General features: G+C 42.9%; 1 protein-coding gene across 1 annotated transcript in view; it reads right to left on the bottom strand.

The window, feature by feature from the left end:
* The window catches only part of LOC115116515 (cytochrome P450 2K1-like), a 43706-nt gene that overhangs the window by 21340 nt on the left and 2676 nt on the right, over positions 1 to 19690 (bottom strand). The window contains exons 2-9 of the mRNA XM_065010961.1: positions 16776 to 16938; positions 13803 to 13952; positions 13456 to 13616; positions 9172 to 9351; positions 5988 to 6129; positions 4049 to 4233; positions 2882 to 3023; positions 2599 to 2780 (exon numbers count right to left, since the gene is read on the bottom strand). Coding sequence (XP_064867033.1) covers positions 2599 to 2780; positions 2882 to 3023; positions 4049 to 4233; positions 5988 to 6129; positions 9172 to 9351; positions 13456 to 13616; positions 13803 to 13952; positions 16776 to 16938 — 1305 coding nt within the window. The remainder of the gene's footprint in view (positions 1 to 2598; positions 2781 to 2881; positions 3024 to 4048; positions 4234 to 5987; positions 6130 to 9171; positions 9352 to 13455; positions 13617 to 13802; positions 13953 to 16775; positions 16939 to 19690) is intronic.

Raw genomic sequence — 19690 nt, 5'->3', positions numbered from 1 at the left:
ATAGTGAAGACTGGGTCCGTGCAGATAACCAACAATTTACAACGTTTGGAATCAGACTAACGTGAGGTAAAGAATAATATGTTAATATGCCAAGCCCAAGAACACTCAGTCATTTGCCACAGATTAATCAACGTCTTATCTCCGGTAGCTTTGATTGGACTAATGTGTCAACTTCATAGTTGTTTGTCTTCCAGCTAGCTGAAATGTCATGAATCACGTCAACTTCCTCTTCACAAATTATTTTCAAACTTTGCGTTATGAAGGAAATGTAGCGATAAAATGTCTGTGCTCATCAGCAGATGAACATTCAAATAAGACCTCTGTTAAAAGAAAGAAAGCTGGAAAGAATACTCAACCAATGGTTTGGATGGAAGCAGTGGCTAACAGCCGTTTTAACTAGCTATGTGTCTTGTTTTTAATGCTTGATGGGTGAATCCAATCACTTTTTGACCATGGAAGAATTGGTCAGAGAAGGACTGTTTTGGAGGTGAATGCCAAAACATTCAGAAGATACCTTCCCATACCATGAGACATCCATGTGTTCATCACTGGAAAATATACAGTTGAGTTGGATATCATTTAAAAGCTGACAAACAGTGTGCTCAAACAATTGTATAATTTCTATAATTACTACCACAAAGATGGTGGACGGTTCAGCCACCGTTGAATGTCGACTTAAATGGTAGTGTCTATTCCATTATCTATATTTCTATGACTTCATTAGATTTTCTATTAAAGATTGACAGTAAAAAATGTAAACAGATATTCCTATTCAAGTCAACATTTTCTGATCCAACCATCTTTGTGGTACCATTTAAAAGTTGAAATTTCAATTTGATTTCCATTTTAGTACATTTATCTGCCATAACAAGACAACCACCCTGTATTCAAGAGCATGTTGTTTCAATCGATGGTGGGCAAAACACAAAAACCTCAGATCATGTAAAATAAGGTCTAAGCTACAACATATGCAAATATGAAAAAGAGTTTAAAAAAGTACCATTTATATTTATTTGTTTTAATGTTTTTCAATCAATTCTAAAATAGTTTGACAACCCTGTTTGTAAGCTTAAAATGATATCTCAACTTTTTATCTTTTCCAGTGATGAAGACATGGATGTGTCATGGTATGGCGGAGTATATCAAATAAGTCAACTTTGAGCACCTTAATCTCTTGAATGTTTTGGCATTCATCTCCAAAAAGACTTTCTGAGCACGTTTTACATAGGTACACCCATCTAGTACCAGGTCGGACCCCCACTGCCTCCAGAACAGCGATTCAACAAGGTGGAGAAGACGTTTCACAGGGATGTCGGTCCCTGCTGACGCGGTGGCATCACAAAGTTACTGCAGATTGGATGGCGGGAGATTCATGCTGTGAACAGCCCGTTCCATCTCTTCCCAAAGATGCTCTATTGGGTTTGGTCAGAAAAAAATTTCAGATACTCTGTGGTGTTCAATCATTGCTCAATTGGTATCAAGGGACCTAACATGTGCCAGGAAAACATTACCCACACCATTACACCCCCGCCACCAGCCTGTACCGTTGACACCAGACACATGCTTACACCAACTTCTGACTCTGCTGTCAGCATGATGCAACAGTAACCGGCATTCGTCAGACCAGACAATGTTTTTCCACTCCTGAATTGTCCAGTGTTGGTTATTGCGTTCCCAATGGAGCTTCCTCTTGTTTTTAGCTGATAGGAGTGGAACCCTGTGTGGTCGTCTGCTGCAATAGCTCATCTGTGACAAGAATCAGCAAGGTGTGCATTCCGAGATGTTGTTCTACACACAACTGTATTATTGCCTGTTTGCTGTCTGCCTGTTAGCTTGCATGATTCTTGCCATTCTCCTTCAACCTCCCTCATCAATGAGCTGTTTTCACCCACAGGATTGCGGCTGACTGGATGTTTTTTGTTGTTGCGCCATTCTCTGTAAAACCTAGACACTGTCGTGCGTGAAAGGAGATACTGAATCCGGCGAGCCTTCCTCTGACGATCATACCACCTTCAAATTCAGTTAGGTCACACCTTTTGCCCATTCTAATGTTCGAACAGTAAATGATTGTCTCAATGCCTGTCTGCCAGCTTTATATTGCAATTGACGTGACTCACTGTATAAGTACGATCCATTTTCATGAACAGGGTGTACCTAATAAACTGGCTGGTGAGTATATGTATGGAAGGTTTCATTCAAATCAAATGGTGTGCTGTCAAAAAGTGATGGAATTTAAATGGATTTACCCTAATAGACTGTTTTAATTTCCCATGGAACTTTAAACAATGCAATGGTTGAAGCCAAGCAGAAGCTTTATAAACTTTATTCTTAGCTGGAACATGACATTTTGAATTAAAATTAACTTTACTCTATGAAGTATGTTCGACTACTGTGGTCTTCCTTTGCAATTAAATCTAAAAGGACATTGGAATCAGCCTATGCACCGATCAAACAAAATATAATAATGTTTGTGTGTCACTAATTTCTGGGATTGGTTATTATGATGGTGCATTTAATGGGTTTCGATGCATATTAGCTTTTTTGATTGAGTTTGTCCCACCAATATTTTCATGTTCAAATCACCACTGCATGTCAGACCCGGATCACAGCACACAGCTGGTGAGGTGAAGGGTTGAGGGTGAACCCCAGTAATGGTGTGAGGTCCAGATCATCCTCTGTTACTCCAGGAGGAGGAGAGAAACGAAAGCGCTGCAGGAGGGAGGTGAAGAAGAGGAAGAGCTCCATCCTGGCCAGACCCTCCCCCAGACACACCCTACGACCTGCGAGAGAGACCAAAGATACAGAAAATAGCATGAAGTCTGTCCAAAAGGATACCAGAATTGTTCTACTTCTTGTAATGAAATTGTGTTTTATAATCTACCTGCAGAAAAGGCCATGAAGGCGTCCCTCTTGACAAATCCTCCCTGCTCATCCAGAAAGTGTGAGGGGTTAAAGGTGTTGGGGCTCTCCCATTCGCTATCATCCTGTAGGACCGACGTCAGTAGAGGAATCACAGACGTCCCCTGCAGTAAGGGTGAAGCATAGGACCCCTTATTTTCAGAGTAAAAGTGATGAAACGTTGTTTAATAGGAATGGATTGCAACTTCAGGCAGAAATATACACTTATGGCATGCCCATACTCCAATATTTCACAATAATGTGTTGGGATCTGGATGCCGTGTTTTTGCATCCCAAAAATGTGGAATCCTTACCGATATCATGGACAGTTATGGTTTGAGAACATTCCAAGATTTGAAAGATACATACACATTACCAGGCAACTCCTTTTTCTATATTTACTACTAAAGTCAGCTATGCTGGTCTACAGAGTCCCTTGGGAAACCCAACTACCAAACCTTACAGTGATAGATTTATAAATACACTATCTGGGCTCCCAAATGGACTGATCTCTATAATATATAAACAACTTTTGGAAAGCTTATATTCTGAGCTAGCCATTTAAACAGTATGGTCCACAGATCTAATTCAATCTGAACAATCATTTAACTGGAACAGAATATAGATGTCATGTATACTCCCTCTCCGGCGCACTAGGTCACCAGGCTGCTCATTATTATATACACACACCTGTCACCATCATTACGCGCACCAGCACCTCAGACTCAACTGGACACCATCACCTGCCTGATTACCTTCCATATATTACTCCCTTTGGTTCCTTCCCAGGGGTTGTTTCTGTTTCATGTCTGTGTATTGTTTGTTCTCGTTTTGTAATATGTTTAGTTTATTGATTAACTCCCTGAACTTGCTTCACGACTCCCAGCTCACATGTTACAATAGAAAAATATGACCTTGGCATCCTGTAATCACAACCATACATTTATACAGGCGGGGTGGGAGACATGGTTTCCAGGTGGGGAAGGAGGATGCGGGGTTGGATAGGGACTGAAGGGGGGAATGGATTGGGCTTCTATTTGAATGCATTTCTTTTATTGTTTTTTGAACCTGTAACTTCCCTTCAGGAAAACATACAATTTGAAGTTGGTCACAAAATAAACACAGAGATTTGGATATCCAGATATCTGACCTTTTTGATGAAATATCCCTGGAAGGTGACATCTCGGCTGGTGGTGTGAGGGATGGACATGGGTATAATGTTGGCCAGTCTCTGGGTCTCATGGATCACTGCATCAGTGTAGGGAAGGTTCTTCCTGTCCTCTACCAAGGGCTGACGACTTCCTATAACCCTGCTGATCTCCTCCTGGACCCGGTCTGAGACAGAAAGGAGGGAGGGTTGGAGTTACTACAATGAAATGTACACTGAGAATACAAAACTTTAAAAACACCTGCTCTTCTTTCCATGACAGACTGACCAGGTGAAAGCTATGATCTCTTACTGTCTCTTGTTAAATCCACTTCAATCAGTGTAAATGACAGGTTAACAAAGGATTTTTAAGCCTCGAGACAATGGAGACATTATTTAACTAGGCAAGTCAGTTAAGAACAAATTCTTATTTACAATGACGGCCTACCAAAAGGCCTCCTGAAGGGACAGGGACTGGGATTAAAAATGAGTAAAATATAAATATAGGACAACACACACCACGACGAGAGAACACAACACTACATAAAGAGAGACCTACCACAGCTTGGTACTAACATTATTGGCCTCAGACAACAGCACAAAGGGGAAGGTAGAGAACAATACATCATGCAAATCAGCCACTGTCAGTAAGACTGTCCATGATTGAGTCTTTGAATGAAGAGATTGAGATAAAACTGTCCAGTTTGAGTGTTTGTTGCAGCTCGTTCCTGTCACGTTCTGACATTAGTTCCTTTGTTTTGTCTTTGTTTTAGTATGGTCAGGGCGTGAGTTGGGGTGGGCAGTCTATGTTCTTTTTTCTATAATTTGGGATTTCTGTTTTTGGCCTGGTATGGTTCTCAATCAGAGGCAGCTGTCAATCGTTGTCCCTGATTGAGAACCATACTTAGGTAGCCTGGTTTCACCTTTGAGTTGTGGGTGATTGTTTTCTGTTGAGTGTTTGTATCTGCACCAGACATAACTGTTTCGGTTTCGTTCGTTCACTTTGTTGTTCTTGTTCAGTGTTCCATTTCTTTATTCAAAATATGGACACTTACCACGCTGCGCATTGGTCCGATCCTTGCTACTCCTCTTCAGATGACGAGGAGGAGAACTGTTACAGTTCCAGTCACTAGCTGCAGCGAACTGAAAAGACGAGCGACCCAGGGATGTGTGCGCTTTGGGGACCTTTAACAGAATGTGACTGGCAGAATGGGTGTTGTATGTGGAGGATGAGGGCTGCAGTAGATATCTCAGATAGGGGGGAGTGAGGGTTTTATAAATAAGCGTCAACCAGTGGGTCTTGCGACATGGATTGTGTATGCGTTCCATTCAGAGGTTGAATGGGCAAGATAAAAGATTTAAGTGCCTTTGAATGGGGTATGGTGAAGGTGCCAAGCGCATCGGTTTGTATCAAGAACTGCAACGCCGCTGGGCTTTTCACACTCAACAGTTTCCCGTGTGTATCAAGAATGGTCCACCACCCACAGGACATCCAGCCAACTTGACACAACTGTGGAAAGCATTGGATTCAACATGGGCCAGCATCTCTATGGAATGCTTTCGACACCTTCTAGAGTCCATGCTCCAACGAATTGAGGCTGTTCTGAGGAAGAAGTTCCTAATGTTCCTAATGTTTTGTACACCTTCATTAACCAAGCCATCCTTGTCTAGTTTCATAATATATTCTTCAATTTGGCCCTTTGCCAAGGTTTATAACTTGTAACACCATTAGTGCTTTACTGTTTCATGTCTGTGTGTCACAGGTGGCACCTTAATTCAGGAGGACGGGCTCATAATAATGGCTGGAATGGAATCGAAAACATGGTTTCCATATTTTTGATACCACTCCATTCCAGCCATTATTATGAGCCGTCCTCCCCTCAGCAGCCTCCTGTGGTGTGTGTGTGTGCGTGCATGTGTTTGTGTTTATATCAATCCTTACCCTGTATATGGGGGTACTTGGCCATTAGCAGCAGACCCCAGCGCAGGGTTGTCCCGGTGGTGTCGGTACCAGCAGCAAACAGGTTACCAACACTAAATACCAGGTTGTCGTCATGGTAGAAAGAATCCATATTGCCAGATTCCTAACAGAAACAAACCCTCAGATGACATGAGTTATGTACAGTCAGTCTTTCCTCAACTCTTAGCCAAGAGAAACTGGCATGCATAGTATTGATATTAGCCCTCTGATTACAATGAAGAGGTAAATGTGTCATGCTGTTCTGGGCAGATTAAGTTGCCCCTTCTTTTGACTGGACAATAATTAAGATAAGATCAAACTAGAGCTTGCTTTGTGGAGAGTGGTGCTTCTACACCTGCATTGTTTGCTGTTTGGGGATTTAGGCTGGGTTTCTTTACAGCACTTTGTGACATCAGCTGATGTAAGAAGAGCTTTATAAATACATTTGATTAAAAAAAGCAGAGCATCGATTTATCACAAAGTCCTCTCCTCATCTTTACAATCATTGAATCAATATGTTCTGACCATGAGCGTTTACAATCTAAAATAACACCAAGTAACAGCCACACCATTAATTACCAGATTCAGCTGATGTCCAGAACAGGGAATGATTTGTATCAATACATTGCTTCATTTTGGAGATGTTCAGGACCAGTTTTATTACTGGCCACCCATTCTCAAACTGACTGCAACTCTTTGTTTAGTGTTTCTGTGATTGCTGACAAGTTGAATCATCAGCTTACATGGACACAGGATTTGTTTAATGCCAGTGGCAGGTCATTGGTAAAAATAGAAAAGAGTAGACGGCCAAGAGAGCTGCCTTGCAGTACACCACACTTTACATTTTTAACATTAGAGAAGCTTCAATTAAAGAAACCCCCCTTGGGTTCTATTAGATAGATTGCCATATTGTGGATTCAGAGCTGAGGTTGAAAAGCCATAACACATAGGATTTTTCAACACGTTATGGTCACTAATATTAAAGGCTGCACTGAAATCTTTTTATTATACATTTCTTTAAACCAATCATCAGTCATCTGTGCCAGTGTATGTTGAGTGGCCTTCTCTATAAGCATTCTGAAAGTCTTAATTTGTTTACAGAGAAATAGCATTGTATTTGGTCAAATACCATTTTTTCCAACAGTTTGCTAAGAGCTGCCAGTAAGTTGATAGGTTGGTTGTTAGAACCAGGCCTGAGGACAAACACTTATCAGATTAAAGACATGACAGTTGTCAATCCCAGGAGGTTTTTCATTATTGATCGATAATCATTTCTTCACCTCTCCCACACTAACTTTACAAAATGAAAGAAAAGCATTGTAAATTTGAATTATGTGTTTTTTTTAATGCATGAATATGATGGCTCACTGTTTTGCTGGCATTTCCTGCTTAACTTCATTGGCATGGTGGCAAATGTATCATTAAAATAATTGGCAACATCAAATTGTTGTGATAAATAAGCCATCTGATTCCATTTTAATAGAATTAGTCTTTCTGACCATAATTTCCTTTTATTTATTTAACTAGGCAAGTCAGTTAAGAACAAATTCTTATTTACAATAACAGCCTACTGGGGAACAGTGAGTTAACTGCCTTGTTCAGGGGCAGAACGACAGATGGTCAGCGACCTGGTCAGCTCGGGGATTCAAGCCAGCTACGTTTCAGTTACTAGCCCAACGCTTTAACCACCTGGTTACCTGCAGCCCCAATTTAAAGTACTCCAAAGTCCCCCCCCATCATTCTTTATATCCTTGATCTTGGCTTCATAATACAGTGTCTACTCTTTGTTGAGTTCACTGTTGTATTCGGCACATGTGACAAATACAAAATATTTTCAAATCAAATGAAATTGTATGATCTCATACACTATTTTAGTCCCATCTTTTAGAAGCACAAACTATAAACATTTGTTTTATTTAACTAAGCAAGTCAGTTAAGAACAAATTCTTATTTACCATGACGGCGTACCCCGGCCAAACCCTAACAATGCTGGCCCAATTGTGTGTCGCCCTATGGGACTCCAATCATGGCCGGTTGTGAGCCAGCCTGGAATCGAACCAGGGTCTGTAGTGATGCCTCTAGCACTGAGATGCAGTGCCTTAGACCTCTGCGCCACTCAGGAGCCCCCATCAAGAATTTCACACACATTATCGGGATACTGACAGTTAGAACATGGTGGCCTATAGGAGCTACACTAAAATAGGCTTTAGAGGAGGCAGGCGAACCTGCAATAACACAAGATCCTCTATAAGCATTACAGGGATATGGCTCTGAATATGTACAGCAACAACTCCCCCATATGCATTCCTGTGTCTTCTGTAGATGTTATATCATTGTATTGCTAATGATGTATCAAATGCCTTATCGACGTGAGTCTCATAAATGGCTAATATATGAATACATATCTGATGTTAGCAAGTTCATTGTATTAACCTTATTTCTAAGGCTACATGTATTATTCATATGGGCTATTTTTAGCCCTTTCCTGTGTAGCTTATCAGAGATAGAAATAATATGGAAAATAACAAAAAAGCAAACAAAACAGATAATCAACACATTCTTTTAAATCAGCTTGAGGAACTGTTTTAGTGTTTGAGTCTGAGTTTACATGTGATTCTACTGATACAGAGAACTAGTTAGATCCTCCCTCAGCTGGCATTCAGTCATATACGTCATTTAAAATAAATTATGTTGAATCGACGTCGAATAGATGTTGAATTGACGTCTGTGCCCAGTGGGATGTTAGTGTTGGACAACTAAAGTTAGTTGTGTTTTTCGGCAGTAAAGTGAACCACAAGGTGGCGTAATAAGTCATATAAACCCGGCAGTTTTGTTCCTGGATACTGATTATCCGAATGTCTTGGTAATTTAGACAATATACCACGAGTGTGGCGCAAAATTACTCGTCTAGTGTTCTAATTATGTTGGTAACAAGTTTATAACACCAGCAAGGCACCTCTGGGTTTTGTGGAATATGGCCAATAAACAAGGACTGTATACAGGCACTACACTTCGCGTCATGCAGTGCCTTAGCTGTGGTAAATTAACCAGATACCACACCCCCTCGGACCTTATTGATTAATTCTGTATAATCATACTGAGCAATATTAATGCAACACTTTGTTATGAATGAGTGAGATGCAGATTCTGCATGAAGTCTTCATACCTCCAGGGTCTGCTTTCGGACGAGGAACGAGTCCACAAAGCCTCTACACATATGAGGGTTCAGAGTCTCCTTCAGGCCCCTCACCAGCTCTGTCACCTCCATCTTCATATCAGCAATATTCTTTTTCAGACGTGTCAGGTTGTTTATCCACGGACCCAACCAGGGAAACATGTTGTACATCTACACAGAGATTCAGGTAGAATACACATAAAACAATATTATATTAATTATAACACACCACAACTATGATTAGATTATTAAATGCATAAATTCAAATGTGATACACATATGCATAAATATGTAATTATTAGTTGTGAGCACCAATAGTGATATTCAATATTATTTGATATCGATTTGAGCAAGGCATATTGTAATGTCGGTTTATTATTTTTACTATTGTTAAGGGTGTGTACTGGAGGTGAAGTCAGGTGCAGGAGAGCAGAGTGTAGTGAACAGGCACACTTTTATTCCGGTCCAACGAAAGTACAAAAGTACATAAATGTGCCCAAACACGGAACATAGACAAAAAGTATGGCGTGTAACAACACCCACATAACATAAAATCAATTTCACACAGAGGGAAACAGAGGACTAAATACATGCTTTGTGATTAGAGAATGAAAACCAGGTGTGTATGGAACAAGACAAAACAAATGGAAATATGAAAAATGGAGCGGCGATGGCTAGAAAGCCGGTGACGTCGATCGCCGAACGAACAAGGAGAGGAGCCGACATCGGTGGAATCGTGACAAGTATTCTGTAAAAAGAACACATACATTTTCCAGCATACACAAAACCCTCAAACAGACCTCACAGGCTCTCAATTTAGCATATTTAATTAATTGCCTGTTGATGGTCCTATAATATAGGCCTCCCTAACTAACCAGTATGAATACAATATTATAATAACAGAATATTCACGCCTGGCCCAAAGGACAATCTGCTAACAGTTGTCTGAACTTCAAAGAGCCATGGAAGTGAACAGATAAGTGAACATACATAGGTGCAATATATTTTATGCAAACCGATACGATATGGAATCACAAAAAAATGGATATAATTTTGAATATCGGTGCCCATCACTAGTGATTATTTAACCATATTATATAAAATAATTACAATGACATAATTAATAAAAATTTTTAGCAATTTAGCAGACGCTCTTATCCAGAACGATTCACAGTTAGTGCATTCATCTTAGTGTCACGACTTCCGCCGAAGTTGGTGCCTCTCCTTGTTCGGGCGGCGTTCGGCGGTCATTGTCCCCGGCTTTCTAGCTGCCACCAATCTACGTTTCTTTTTCCATTTGTTTTGTCTTGATTGTACACACCTGGTTCCCATTACGTTAATATTTATTCCCTATTTAACCCTCTGCTTCCCACATGGTTTTGTGCGTGTTTGTTGTTTGTTTCGTGTTCAAAACTTCTGTGAGCTGGTGTGTTTTCCCTACGTGAAAATATTTTGTTGTTTCTTTTCGAGTAAAGTATGTCTTTTACTCAGTTCTGTGTCCTGCGCATGACTCCGTCCTAACCGCTGCACATTGACACATGACAGAAACACACCCCCCTTATGGAGTCAGCAGGTTCACCCAGTCCTCCATTACCAGTGGAGGAACACATCCAGCAGCACGCGACAATGCTCCAAAATCTTGGCACAGCCATGGATCGCGTACTGCACACCATGGAGCGATGGGAGAGAGGGGTTTTCCCACACCCCAATCAACTTCACCCCAACCCACACCACTGTCCACCCCTCCGTCACCTGGACCCAGCTCTCGCTTCCGAGGGCATATGATGGGACGGCTGCCTGGTGCCAGGGGTTCCTACTCCAGTTGGAGCTCTACCTGGCGAACGTCCACCCGGCTCCCTCGGGACACCAGAGCGTGTCCGCTATCATCTACTGTTTGTCGGTGAAAGCGCTTGAGTGGGCCAACGCCGAATGGGGAGGAATAGATGCAGCGTTGGTCCGCTATGAGGATTTCACCCGCCGCTTCCGGGCAGTCTTCGATCATCCACCTGAGGGGAGCGCGGCAGGGAACGCTTGTTCCATCTCAGACAGGTGATGAGGAGCACACAGGACTTCGCACTGGACTTCAGGACCCTGGCTGCTGGTGCGGGATGGAATGAGAGGGCCCTGATCGACTATTACCGGTGTAGTCTACGTGAGGATGTTCGTCGGGAGCTTGCCTGCAGGGATACCACCCTTACCCTCGACCAGCTGGTGGATTTATCCATTCGGCTGGATAACCTGTTAGCCACCCGCGGACGTTCGGATCGGGATCCGTCCATTCCATCCCCCAGCACCTCCGATCCTACACCTATGGAGCTCGGAGTTGCTGCTCTAAGGATGACTGGAGGGGGGGCCGTTTCCTGCACCACCTGTGGCCGCAGAGTGCACACTGCTGGTCGGTGCTGGGGAGGTTCCCCAGGGAGTCGAGGTAGCAGGCAGGGCACTGCACCCGACTCACCCAGAGCTCCCTGTTGCGCACATGTGTATATGAATAGAATTTCCTGAGTTTCCCCCGCATTCCCAGCATAAGGCGCTAGTAGATTCAGGCGCAGCTGGGATCTTTATTGACCGTCAATTTGCACTTAGATTAGGGATCCCTATTGTTCCTGTTGATGTTCCCTTCCCTGTACATGCCTTAGATAGTCGTCCTTTAGGGTCGGGCCTGATTAGGGAGGTCACGGCTCTACTATGTATGATAACGCATGAGGGTCATTAGGGGAGAATTAGTCTCTACTTGATCGATTATCCTGCGTTTCCTGTGGTGTTGGGGCTTCCCTGGTTGGCCTATCATGACCCCACTGTTTCGTGGCAACAGAGGGCTCTCAAGGGATGGTCACATCAGTGCTCAGGGAGGTGTATAGGTGTTTCCATAGGTGCAACTACGGTGGAGAGTCCAAACCAGGTCTCCACCATGCACATCCCCCCTGAATATGCCGATTTGGCTCTCACCTTCTGTAAAAAGAAGGCGACTCAACTACCACCCCCATCGACAGGGGGATTCTGCGATAAATCTCCTGGTAGACGCAGCACTTCCCAGGAGTCACGTGTATCCTCTGTCACAGGAGGAGACGGTGGCTATGGAAACATATGTCTCCGAATCTCTGGGACAGGGATACATTCGGCCTTCCACTTCACCTGCCTCCTTGAGGGTTTTTTTGTGAAGAAGAAGGATGGAGGTTTACACCCTTGCATTGACTGTAGAGGTATAAATCAGATCCCGGTGAAGTATAGTTACCCGCTGCCTCTCATAGCCAGTGTGACAGAGTCATTGCATGGGGCGCGCTTCTTCACCAAATTGGATCTCAGGATCGCTTACAACCTGGTGCGTATCTGGGAGGTAGTCTGCTTGGACTCAAGGCGTCGGGCGAGGGGCCTTCAGTACCTCATGGAGTGGGAGTGGTACGGTCCGGAGGAGAGATGCTTGGTGCCGGTGGAGGACATCCTGGACCCTTCCTTACTGCAGGAATGTCACCGTCTCCACCCAGACCTCCCTGCACCTCGTCCTCCGGGTCGTCTAAGAGGCTGGTGTTGGTGCGCTGCTGGAGCCGCGCATCAAGGGGGGGTACTGTCACAACTTCCGTCGAAGTTGGTGCCTCTCCTTGTTCGGGCAGCGATCGGCGGTCGTCGTCACCGGCTTTCTAGCTGCCACCGATCTATGTTTCTTTTTCCATTTGTTTTGTCTTGATTGAACACACCTGGTTCCCATTATGTTAATATTTATTTAACCTGCTGCTTCCCACATGGTTTTGTGAGGGTTTGTTCTTTGTTTAGTGTTCAAGACTTCTGTGAGCTGGTGTGTTTTCCCCTCGTTGAAATATTTTGTTGCTTCTTTTCGAGTAAAGTATGTATTTTACTCAGTTCTGTGTCCTGCACCTGGAGGGGTTTATTTAAGATACCTTTTGAGGAGATTGTGTTTCAGGTGCTTTCGGAAGATGGGTAGGGACTCTGCTGTCCTAGCTTCAGGGGGAAGCTGGATCCACCATTGGTGTGCCAGGACAAAGAGCTTGGACTGGGCTATGAGGATTTTATTTGATATGTTATACGTATACATCATGAATATAATGATGTATAAGCAGCTTAGTAATGGGTTATAAACTGTACAATAATGGTTTATAATAAGTTTACTGGCACATCAAGTAAAGTATAACTGAGTATGTACATTAATTTGCAAGAATTCATAACAGGCGTCTGTTTCCTAGTTTTATTGATTGCACTGAAACAGACATTTATTTAAAAAATACATTAAAAACAAAATGTTCTGAATAAGCAGACTACCTGAATTGATGCAGAACCTGTAAGGTGAATACTCTCCTTGGCCCTGTCCGCCATGCCTGTGAATAGTGGGTCAGTGTATTCAAACCTGCTGCCGTAGACAATGGCCGAGATTATGTTGGAGACGGCATAAAGCACAGGCTGGGTGGTGTCAAATGCCTTACCTGTAATAGACAAAACATCTAATTAATTACAAAATAAGCTTTCCAGAACCCACACGATCACTTGGCTATTTACTAATAATGTGGTTTAAAATAGCCTGATTTTTAACCAGGCAATTAAGCCTAGGCATCCCCTATAAATACATCATACTACTTCTACTACTAGTGTAGAGATACTGATTCTCTTACCCTCATGTTTTTCCAACACTTCAATCAGGTAGGGGATTTCCTCTAAGATTTTCTCCTCACTCCCTTTCTTGCCCATCCCAAAGTCTCTAAGGTTTGTCAGGGCAAAGCGCCTCATCTCTTTCCATGAGTCTCCATTGGCAAACAGAATCCCTGTAGAGAATGTAGTTTGTTTCCATGACAATTCAAAGTAATAATAATAAATACATTACTATAATATGCCATTTCATAACGAGCATGTACCATATATATATATATATATATATATATATATACAGTGCCTTGCGAAAGTATTCGGCCCCCTTGAACTTTGCGACCTTTTGCCACATTTCAGGCTTCAAACATAAAGATATAAAACTGTATTTTTTTGTGAAGAATCAACAACAAGTGGGACACAATCATGAAGTGGAACGACATTTATTGGATATTTCAAGCTTTTTTAACAAATCAAAAACTGAAAAATTGGGCGTGCAAAATTATTCAGCCCCCTTAACTTAATACTTTGTAGCGCCACCTTTTGCTGCGATTACAGCTGTAAGTCGCTTGGGGTATGTCTCTATCAGTTTTGCACATCGAGAGACTGACATTTTTTGCCATTCCTCCTTGCAAAACAGCTCGAGCTCAGTGAGGTTGGATGGAGAGCATTTGTGAACAGCAGTTTTCAGTTCTTTCCACAGATTCTCGATTGGATTCATGTCTGGACTTTGACTTGGCCATTCTAACACCTGGATATGTTTATTTTTGAACCATTCCATTGAAGATTTTGCTTTATGTTTTGGATCATTGTCTTGTTGGAAGACAAATCTCCGTCCCAGTCTCAGGTCTTTTGCAGACTCCATCAGGTTTTCTTCCAGAATGGTCCTGTATTTGGCTCCATCCATCTTCCCATCAATTTTAACCATCTTCCCTGTCCCTGCTGAAGAAAAGCAGGCCCAAACCATGATGCTGCCACCACCATGTTTGACAGTGGGGATGGTGTGGTCAGGTGATGAGCTGTGTTGCTTTTACGCCAAACATAACGTTTTGCATTGTTGCCAAAAAGTTCAATTTTGGTTTCAACTGACCAGAGCACCTTCTTCCACATGTTTGGTGTGTCTCCCAGGTGGCTTGTGGCAAACTTTAAACAACACTTTTTATGGATATCTTTAAGAAATGGCTTTCTTCTTGCCACTCTTCCATAAAGGCCAGATTTGTGCAATATACGACTGATTGTTGTCCTATGGACAGAGTCTCCCACCTCAGCTGTAGATCTCTGCAGTTCATCCAGAGTGATCATGGGCCTCTTGGCTGCATCTCTGATCAGTCTTATCCTTGTATGAGCTGAAAGTTTAGAGGGACGGCCAGGTCTTGGTAGATTTGCAATGGTCTGATACTCCTTCCATTTCAATATTATCGCTTGCACAGTGCTCCTTGGGATGTTTAAAGCTTGGAAAATCTTTTTGTATCCAAATCCCGCTTTAAACTTCTTCACAACAGTATATTGGACCTGCCTGGTGTGTTCCTTGTTCTTCATGATGCTCTCTGCGCTTTTAACGGACCTCTGAGACTATCACAGTGCAGGTGCATTTATACGGAGACTTGATTACACACAGGTGGATTGTATTTATCATCATTAGTCATTTAGGTCAACATTGGATCATTCAGAGATCCTCACTGAACTTCTGGAGAGAGTTTGCTGCACTGAAAGTAAAGGGGCTGAATAATTTTGCACGCCCAATTTTTCAGTTTTTGATTTGTTAAAAAAGTTTGAAATATCCAATAAATGTCGTTCCACTTCATGATTGTGTCCCACTTGTTGTTGATTCTTCACAAAAAAATACAGTTTAATATCTTTATGTTTGAAGCCTGAAATGTGGCAAAAGGTCGCAAAGTTCAAGGGGGCCGAATACTTTCGCAAGGCACTGTATATATATATATATATATATATATATATAAATACAATCTGCCAAATTATCTTTTCTGGTCAGGATAATCTGTAACTATTTAAGACATCTTAGACATGTATATTATTTGCAGAAGATTAGAGTAAGAACATTTGATGAATTGTGGAAACGGCCTGATCTCTGCATTCACCATTCTAGTCTGATATCTGCATTCAACATTCTAGTCTGATCTCTGCATTCACCATTCTAGCCTGATCTCTGCATTCACCATTCTAGCATGATCTCTGCATTCACCATTCTAGCCTGATCTCTGGATTCACCATTCTAGTCTGATCTCTGCATTCACCATTCTAGCATGATCTCTGCATTCACCATTCTAGTCTGATCTCTGCATTCACCATTCTAGCCTGATCTCTGCATTCACCATTCTAGCCTGATCTCTGCATTCACCATTCTAGTCTGATCTCTGCATTCACCATTCTAGTCTCAAATGTCAGAAAGGAGTGGTATTATCTCAAATTAACTTGTCAGCTATTGGATCACTTTCAACCAACCAGAGGACAGCCTAATTCAATTTGGCAACATTGGTTGTTGTCTTAAACCCAACCATTGTTTCTGCGAGGGCACTGATTGGACCAGACATTTTCTGGCTTATTCCAAAAGCCAATCTTTTGGATAAAGGGCAGGCTGATATACATGCAGTAAAACAGAATGGTGAATGCAGCAATCAGACTTGTTCCATCAGGCTAGAATAAGACTTTCAACAGATTGTAATGCATTTAAGTTCCAACTCATCTCAAAGTGTCTGAAATTGATTGTGTAGCTCAATAAAGTTGATTTAAAGTAACTGTTAGGTGAAAATCACACTTTTAAAAGTTCATAATTTGTTAACTCATACCCACAATGTTGTTGACTCATCCTATGCTCATATTTGTGGCCAACACATACATTGGAGAACAAACACATGGATTACTGTTTTAGCTTGTTCATAGACTGCTTACAGATTAAGGAAATCAATAAGACAGGTTGTCATTTGGGTGAACTATCCCTTTAAGAATAGGACATAGCCAGCAGAAGAGTAAAATATCATTACCATGTCCTTGGTTGAAATCATAGAACACAGGTGTGATGTCCCTGTCCCCAAAGTCCTCTGCCTGGTTGACCAGCGCCTGCTTGACCGTCTTGTATCCTGCAAGAACAACCACTTTCTTGGGTCCAAAGTGAACCGTGAAGATGGAACCATATTTCTTGGAGAGCTGAACAGATAAAGGATACATAAAGTACACCATAGACTCAGTTATGTCTCGTAATATTATATGACTAAGCACATAACTGGACATCACATACAGCTTGTTTAACATGTTTCAGTCAAGAAAAAGTGTGAAGACAGTGGTTTACACTTGATGTCAGACCTCGGTACAAATACCAGTCAATGTAATTTAATTACTAAATAAATTAGTATTTAGACAAAGTTTTTTATTGGAAATACATTTGGAAAGTATTGGTGTCAAGCTCCCACTCCCAATGTCACTGGTCTACTAACCACTGGTCCTGGCAACCCATCTTTATGCACACCTGGCAACCATCATTATGCACACCTGGCAACCATCTTTATGCACACCTGGCAACCCATCATTATGCACACCTGCCAACCATCTTTATGCACACCTGGCAAACCATCATTATGCACACCTGGCAACCCATTATTATGCACACCTGGCAACCATCATTACGCACACCTGTGACTCATCAGTCACACCTGGACTTCATTACTGCCTTGATTACCTACCCTTTAAAAAGCACTCTTTTGTTATCAGTCATCAGATAGTATTGTTTGTTTCCATGTCAGAGGTCTGGTCATGTCATTAACTGCTCCTATGTTACAAGTGGCATGTATTTACAACTACTTGTTGTTTTTATTTGATGTAGTTGTTTTTGGCTGTGTATTACAAAATATTCAAACACAAAATGTCAAATAATTAAGTACACTATGTATTTGAAGTATTGAAGTATTGAACCCAGGTCTATGTATTTGAACCCAGGTCTATGTATTTGAACCCAGGTCTGTTATAACAAGATCCCTGAAGGGATATTTCTAGGGTGCATCTCGGGCGCCGAAGACGTGGATGTCGATCCCCGCACCTCTCTGATTCAGAGGGGTTGTATTAAATGCGGAAGACACATTTCAGTTGAATGAGTTCAGTTGTACAAATGACCAGGTATCCCCTTTACTTTCAATATTCTGAAGTGACCTCATCGCTTTCCTTGCAAAACATTGGTCACTGTCACAAAGTATTTTGTCCATAGCCTGGTTCCCAACAAAAACATCTGGGACCAGGCTACTTGGGCAGGACATATCTATTGAAATACACTACTGTTATGCACTTGAGTGAGTACCCAAAAGCGGTTTAACAAAAACAGACGGCCGGCAGGAGGGGAGTTACCGGACTTAGTCTGCGCGCAGACCGAACAAGCAGCCACGAAACTACACGCTCCCGAGTGGGCCACCAAAAACGCTGGCGAATGGAAGCAAGCGTACCCCGAACGCCGGGGTGGCCGGCTAACTTGGCAGAGTGAGCCCACTGAAGAACGGCCAGACGAGTAGGAACGGGAACGAAAAGAAGGTTCCTAGGACAAGCGCGCGGCGACGGAGTGTGAGTGAGTGCTTGCTTTACCTGCCTCTCAATTCCCCAGACGGTCAACCCGACAACACGCCCCTCAGGGAGAATCCCCTCGGGGTCGGTGGAGACTACTGAAGAACTGAAGAGACGAGATAAAGCATCAGGCTTGGTGTTCTTAGAGCCCGGACGATAAGAAATTACGAACTCGAAACGAGCGAAAAACAGCGCCCAACGAGCCTGACGCGCATTAAGTCGTTTGGCAGAACGGATGTACTCAAGGTTCCTATGGTCAGTCCAAACGACAAAAGGAACGGTCGCCCCCTCCAACCACTGTCGCCATTCGCCTAGGGCTAAGCGGATGGCGAGCAGTTCGCGGTTTCCCATATCATAGTTGTTACGTTCCGACGGCGACAGGCGATGAGAAAAATACGCGCAAGGGTGGACCTTGTCGTCAGAGAGGGAGCGCTGAGAAAGAATGGCTCCCACGCCCACCTCTGACGCGTCAACCTCGACAACGAACTGTCTAGAGACGTCAGGGGTAACAAGGATAGGTGCGGATGTAAAACGATTCTTGAGAAGATCAAAAGCTCCCTGGGCGGAAACGGACCACTTAAAGCACGTCTTGACAGAAGTAAGGGCTGTGAGAGGAGCTGCCACCTGACCGAAATTACGGATGAAACGACGATAGAAATTCGTGAAGCCGAGAAAGCGCTGCAGCTCGACGCGTGACTTAGGAACGGGCCAATCAATGACAGCTTGGACCTTAGCGGGATCCATCTTAATGCCTTCAGCGGAAATAACAGAACCGAGAAATGTGACGGAGGAGGCAAGAAAAGTGCACTTCTCAGCCTTCACATAAAGACAATTCTCTAAAAGGCGCTGGAGGACACGTCGAACGTGCTGAACATGAATCTGGAGTGACGGTGAAAAAATCTGGATATCGTCAAGGTAAACGAAAACAAAGATGTTCAGCATGTCTCTCAGGACGTCATTTACTAATGCCTGAAAGACAGCTGGAGCGTTTGCGAGGCCGAAAGGAAGAACCCGGTATTCAAAGTGCCCTAACGGAGTGTTAAACGCCGTTTTCCACACGTCCCCCTCCCTGATGCGCACGAGATGGTAAGCGTTACGAAGGTCCAACTTAATGAAAAACCTGGCTCCCTGCAGGATCTCGAAGGCTGAAGACATAAGAGGGAGCGGATAACGATTCTTAACTGTTATGTCATTCAGCCCTCGATAATCTATGCAGGGGCGCAGGGACCCGTCCTTCTTCTTAACAAAAAAAAAACCCCGCTCCGGCGGGAGAGGAGGAGGGGACTATGGTACCGGCGTCGAGAGCTACAGACAAATAATCTTCGAGAGCCTTACGTTCGGGAGCCGACAGAGA

This window comes from Oncorhynchus nerka, linkage group LG26 (assembly GCF_034236695.1).
Source record: "Oncorhynchus nerka isolate Pitt River linkage group LG26, Oner_Uvic_2.0, whole genome shotgun sequence".
NCBI lineage: Eukaryota > Metazoa > Chordata > Actinopteri > Salmoniformes > Salmonidae > Oncorhynchus > Oncorhynchus nerka.
Note: the sequence above shows the minus strand (reverse complement) of the source record. Positions and strands in the feature narration are given on the sequence as shown.